At 39.5% G+C, this 6,000-nt stretch overlaps 1 protein-coding gene across 1 annotated transcript in view; it reads right to left on the reverse strand.

Annotated features, from left to right (window-relative positions):
• LOC134316375 (protein diaphanous homolog 1) overlaps positions 1–6,000 on the reverse strand; it is a 137,716-nt gene that overhangs the window by 85,359 nt on the left and 46,357 nt on the right. The window contains exons 7-10 of the mRNA XM_062996771.1: positions 5,291–5,360; positions 3,227–3,366; positions 2,007–2,112; positions 698–808 (exon numbers count right to left, since the gene is read on the reverse strand). Of these exons, the coding sequence (XP_062852841.1) occupies positions 698–808; positions 2,007–2,112; positions 3,227–3,366; positions 5,291–5,360 (427 nt within the window). The remainder of the gene's footprint in view (positions 1–697; positions 809–2,006; positions 2,113–3,226; positions 3,367–5,290; positions 5,361–6,000) is intronic.

Below are 6,000 nucleotides of genomic sequence, written 5' to 3' on the forward strand. Positions count from 1 at the left end.
ATCCATTGCGGGGCCTCAAACATTGCCTCCTCAATCATAACTAACTACGTCTGTTTGAAGATGCCAGACTAGCTGATAGCACTGCTGGGAATTTAAACCCTGGATCCCAGTGGTTGTGGGCTAGCATAATGTACCACTAAGCTGCTGAGCTCCACTCACTATTCTGACTGTCATTCACTGGTCTCGATGCACGTCAGTTCTAATTTGTATTGTGTCATACCCAAAATGAACATGAGCGACAAATGACTTCTAACCTTTTCATCTTATGTATGATGCAATAAAACTATGTGCTTATGAAGAAAGTGCTTTACCATAGTTTGTCAAAGCTGTTTTAAGTATGTATAAAAAATTTTACAAAGCATTATTGCCATGAAATTGTAGGTCACTCATTCACTTTTCACAGCATGTGTAATGCACAACGGCTTTAAGAGCATTGCTTGTGCTGGCCAGAACCCATTAAGCAGAGAACGCAGTGTAAGTTAACATGAATATTCAGGTTAGTAGTCAATGCTGCCTAGATATTTCAGATTTTAGTATAGGGCACATTAAACTAGGACTGCATGTTCAAGTAAAATATATTTAACAATGATTCAAAAGTGGTGGAAAAAAGGAAAGTATGTGTGTGTCGATCTAAGTTTCAGGTTTCTGAATCTGGTATTCTGTAGATTTAGTGATATGTACATATATGAAAACTCACATTAAGCAGTTCTCTCAGACCCAGTCTCATAAGCTCGGAGCGAATATGAATCCTGAAGTCGAGTTCCTCTCCTCTGCTGATTAGAGCGTTGATAAACTGCATACAGCCATTCTAAACACACACACACACACACACACACAAGACAAAGACAACCCACACAACACAAGTGAGCAAAGCATACAAAACTTACAGAGTTGTATAGATTATGTTCACACTGCTGCTTAAAATTAGCCAGATCTTATCAGCCTCTATAAGGTTACAAAGACAGATGATACTATAAGCCCGCCAGTGGTATGGAGCTACTTGGCCCTGCACTCTAGGTAAAATAAATGGCATTTCTGTCTCCCCTGTCAATTAGGAGAGGCCAGACAATTCTTCTGCCAGCGACTTCATGGCATCTTTGAGCTTGTTTGATTGAAGGACATCTTACTCCAAAACCATTGCCATCAATTCATTGGGACAGTGGTTGCCTAGTGGGTAGAGCTTTAAGCTATCAACTGAAAGGTTTAGAGATCGAATCCCAGCTCTGCCATGCAGCCACTGTTGGGCCCTTGAACAAGGCCCTTAACCCTCTCTGCTCCAAATGTATATGTATATGTGACAAATAAAGGCTTTTCATTTCATATCTGAGTGACCTGAATAAGGGTCAGTTCAGCAGCATAACTTGGTCAGACCACATTACAAAGACTAGATAACCATGTTATCAAGAAAATTAGATCTAAGGGCAATTGGGTGACACAGAGGTCTAATATGCTAGCTCACCACTGCAGAGTGTTCAAGCTCTCAGCCAGTGGCATACAGATACAATTGGTATCTGAGGGAGGGAAGGTTGGATGGGGTTTCTCATTGCTCTAATATGCAATCACTGTGCAATAACTCCATGTGTGTGGGAACCCGCTGCTGGCTGCTAAAAAGGAGTAGTCTGCGACTGCACGTGTGTCGGAGAAAGCACGTGCAAGCCCGCAGCTCTCCTAAAAATAACAGGATGCAAGTAGTAGAGGAATTAAAAAAAGGGACATGGTAATGACTAGACTGAAGAAAATAATAAAGTAAATGATATCTGAGCAATAAATCTAAACTGATCAGCTAGGCTTTCATTATAAATATATAATCATACTAGTAGGAATAAACAAGAAATTGTCTACAAATGTCTACAAGAAATGATGTTGACGCAATACAGCCTGTAGAATGTGGAAAGAAACAAAAGACAACCTTGAGCTAACTCTGCCAGCACAGTACCTACAGTACAGTTAACTTATTTAATTGCACTTGTTTTGTAGTGTCTTCAATATTAACATGCCCGTGTTACCTTGAGTGCAATGTTGGACTTGCGCATGCCAGACAGCAGAGGCTGGAATCTCTCAATGTCCCTCTCTTCAGCCAGTGCAGTTATGGACTCAAGTACACGCTCATGACTGTAATACACACAAACAAACACACACAATTTATAGTACACAAACACACAAGCATTCAAACTGAATAAACTGAATAAAAAACCTAAGTGTTCCTATTTTTATTTCTGTAACTTATCCTGTCAACTTATTCTATCCATTTCACTCACACATTTTTGTAGAAGATTGCTTAAGATTTCTTTATTCCTCATACAGAATCTATGTAAACTGACATGTACAACAGAGAATGATGTTAATTGCTTAATTATATCAAGAACTACAATTGTATTAGGATCTGCACTTGTGCATTATGTGCATTTTGACTTTTAATGATGGACTTAGTCCTAGGTCTAAAACAAAACCCCAAATCTGTTGTGTTCGTGCAGCAGTGTTCATGAGATTTCTAATTGCTAGCAGAAGAATAGCAATGTGTCCACTGATAAAAGAAGATAAATGAACATTCTGATTAAAGACAGTTCTAATCCGTAACTGTACACCTAACAGGTCAGAAAGTTTAGACAGTATTTACCAACCTAAGATATGCTGCTGCACCTAATACAATCGTACCAGTAAAACAAACCACCATGTCACTTCCATGTTGGTGACATTGCTGTGATCAGGATAGTCTACCACCCAAATATTGGTTGGTCTGTGAGGCAACCAATGGCCTACATACAGTACTTTTATACAGAGAAAGCACATCGATGTGGTATGTGTAGCTGTCCTGGGAATGTTTGTACAAGATAGCTGTACCTAATAAAGTGTCCACATTTATTTTGTATGTATACAGTTGTTTAAGCTGCTTGAGCAGTTAATGCATATAAATAAGGTCCTACTTAATTACAATTACTGGTGTCAGTCTGACCTTCTACCAAACAAATGTGCAGGTCAGTAAAAACATAATAATATAAATCATATCTGTCTGACCCTGAATACTATACAGTTCTCGAAATGTTTAATTATAGACACGTTATATACACATTAAACACTGACATAAGACCTTTATAGCTTCTTGCCTTCTCTCTCTCTCTCACACACACACACACACACACACACACACACACACACACACACACACAAACACACAAACACACACACAAACACACAAACAAACACACAAACACACACAAACACTTACAGGTTGTCAGGGTGATCAAGAATGCAGATAGCTGACAGCAGTTTAAGAGCATCCACCATCATGTGGGACATGCTGGGATTGACAGCTCGGACCAAAAGTGGAATACCTTCAGCTGACATCAACATGGCGTTCAGGCCACACTGAAACACAGAACCACAGATGTTTACACAAGATGACCTATCAGCACGTGCACCTAGATCCTATTCATCATTTTTATTGAATATAGCTGTAGATAAGAAATTATTGTGCAAAACACTGTATGTCATTCAAAACAACCATAACAGTAGAAAACTGTCAGGCTTTAATATGATCTATTTCTTACTTAATGGTTCACTTTATCTGGGTTTTAGCTGAAGTAAGGCTGATGTGATATGTTGTTGTCTGGCAAATACTGTATATTCCAATTTGCAGCAGCAGCCACCACATGCTGGAAAACATTTTGGATCAGGAAAACAGCAGCTTTTTAAATCTGCAAGAAGTGGCATTTAGAAACTGCTTAAATTGTCTTTCAAACTACACACTAGAAAAGATCATTCAGATGAACGACATGCTCTGTCCCAGCTCCCCGCAGAGAACAGCGTTTAACTCCGTGTTGATCACTGGAATGAAAAGGTCAGCTCCCAAGAACTGCAATTATACACACTTACAGCGCATTAAAGTGATTACATTAGCACAAGAATGTGAGTGCAGAGCAGACTCATTACCAGCCCTTTGCTAAAAGACTAAATGCAATGCAATCGTTATTCGGAATGCTCCAAAGTAAATTTTCAGTGAAAACCATAAAGCCTAATTTAGCCCGCTTTATAGCTCAATTTTTGTTCCCAGAATTACAATCTCAACCTAAAAATAGGGAAAATGGGACAGTGGTAGCCTGCGGCTTAGGCCAATTTACTAAAAGGTTGAAAGTTTGAATACCAGCTCTGCCATGCCGCCACTGTTGGGCCCTTGAGCAAGGTCCTTAACCCTCTCTGCTTCAGGGGTGCTGTACAATGGCTGACGATGCTTTCTGACCCCAGCTTCCAAACAAGCTGGGATATGCGAAGAAAGAATTTCATTGTACTGTACACCTGTATATGTATAAATGACAAATAAAGGCATTCTATTCTAATTGGGAGTAGCCACCAATAAATTACTCAAATTCTCCAGTACAGACTTTTGCTGTACAGAGTCACATTCTAAAGGCTCTGGATTTTTATAAACATTGGCGTCAAAGCAATAAATCTGGAATCAGGACATCACTATAAGATTGTGTATACACCATTGTAATGTTAATAGACTGGAATTCCTTCAGGTGGGGCTACTGTTTCGGCATCAGTGTAATTGGTGTATTTTAATTAACAGCTGAACAGTTTGCAGATTTGTTACTATTAGTCCAATCTATGCTGAAAAAATCTGTTTCTGAAACTTTAGCTCTATCGGATAGCACTGTTCTGAGCTGCTGAAATAGCACTAGGATTTATGTTTTGTTGATTTACCACAAAAAACCTGTGAACTGCATGAATCTGAATGGAGCATTAAGCAGAATTAATATCAAATCCACATGTTGGGCGCTCATGTAAAAAACACACTAGCATACCAGAGCTGACATCTCCAACTTGTGAGTTTAAATTTCAGATCTGCTTCCAGCAGACTGGGCACCCACAAGGACAATGATTGGTCAGGTTGGATGCCAGAGGGGATTCCTCATAAGTGATGCAATTATGACCTCCGCAGGTTGATCGATGGCGCCCGCACAGAGACGAGGGATAATGGAGATCAGTGCGTGACTCTCCGTGCATGAAACTGAGCCACATATGAACTTGTCTCGTGCAGGTGAAAAGATGCACAAGTTACTGCTACTGCACACGTGTCAGAGGGGATGTGTGTTAGTTAGAGCTCTCCTCATTTAGGAATGGAGGTCAACATCAGAAAAGGGGAAGCCAAAATGCAATCAGGTAATTGGACATGACTGAATTCGGAAGAAAAATTGGGAACAATGAAAAAATGTGTGTAGAAAGTGACTGAGCTGAAAGTTGAGGAGCTTCAGTTCATCAGAACAAGCAAACAGAATGTCTATCCTCTAACCTTGTTGTTCATGAAGGCTTTGAGGCAGCGGATAATCTCATGTTGGCATTTTACTCCAACACCAGAGTTCCTAAAAACAGAGAGAGAAAGAAAGGATAAGACAGAGGAAGACATAAAAAGAAAATCTAACAGAATAGTGCCAGTAATAGTTCAATATCTAAACTGGAGCACTTAACATGGTTGAGGTATCAAAACAACCTAAATAATTGCCAGTACATGTCCAGTTTAACCCTGTCAAACCATAAAAAAACAAACATTTTAATTATGCTTAACACTAGCCAAAGTCTAGTTAGCTTGTGACCAGAGCTGAGACAGTTAGTGTGGATTTGACTTATCAAAAGAAAAAATAGCTAATCAAAGGCTTCATCAGTTGCATCAGAAACAAAGCACACAAAGCATTCACATTTATGGCATTTAGCAGACATCTTTGTCAGATGCAATTGAGGGCTAAGGGCCTTGCTTAGGGGCCCAACAGTGGCAAAGTAACAGTAGTGGAGATTGCTCACAACATTTGGTGTGTAGAAAATACAGAGGCCTTAACAGAGACCTGACAATCTTAGTAAACACCTTTGGGATCAACTGGAATATAAATTTCAAGCCACCCTTTGTCATCCTATATCAGCACCTGAATTTACAATTGTTTTTGTAAACTGAGTAGGCACAAATTCCCACACACACACTACATTTATTTGTGAAAAGCTTGCCAATAT

This window comes from Trichomycterus rosablanca, chromosome 1 (genome assembly GCF_030014385.1).
Source record: "Trichomycterus rosablanca isolate fTriRos1 chromosome 1, fTriRos1.hap1, whole genome shotgun sequence".
NCBI classification, from domain to species: Eukaryota; Metazoa; Chordata; class Actinopteri; order Siluriformes; family Trichomycteridae; genus Trichomycterus; species Trichomycterus rosablanca.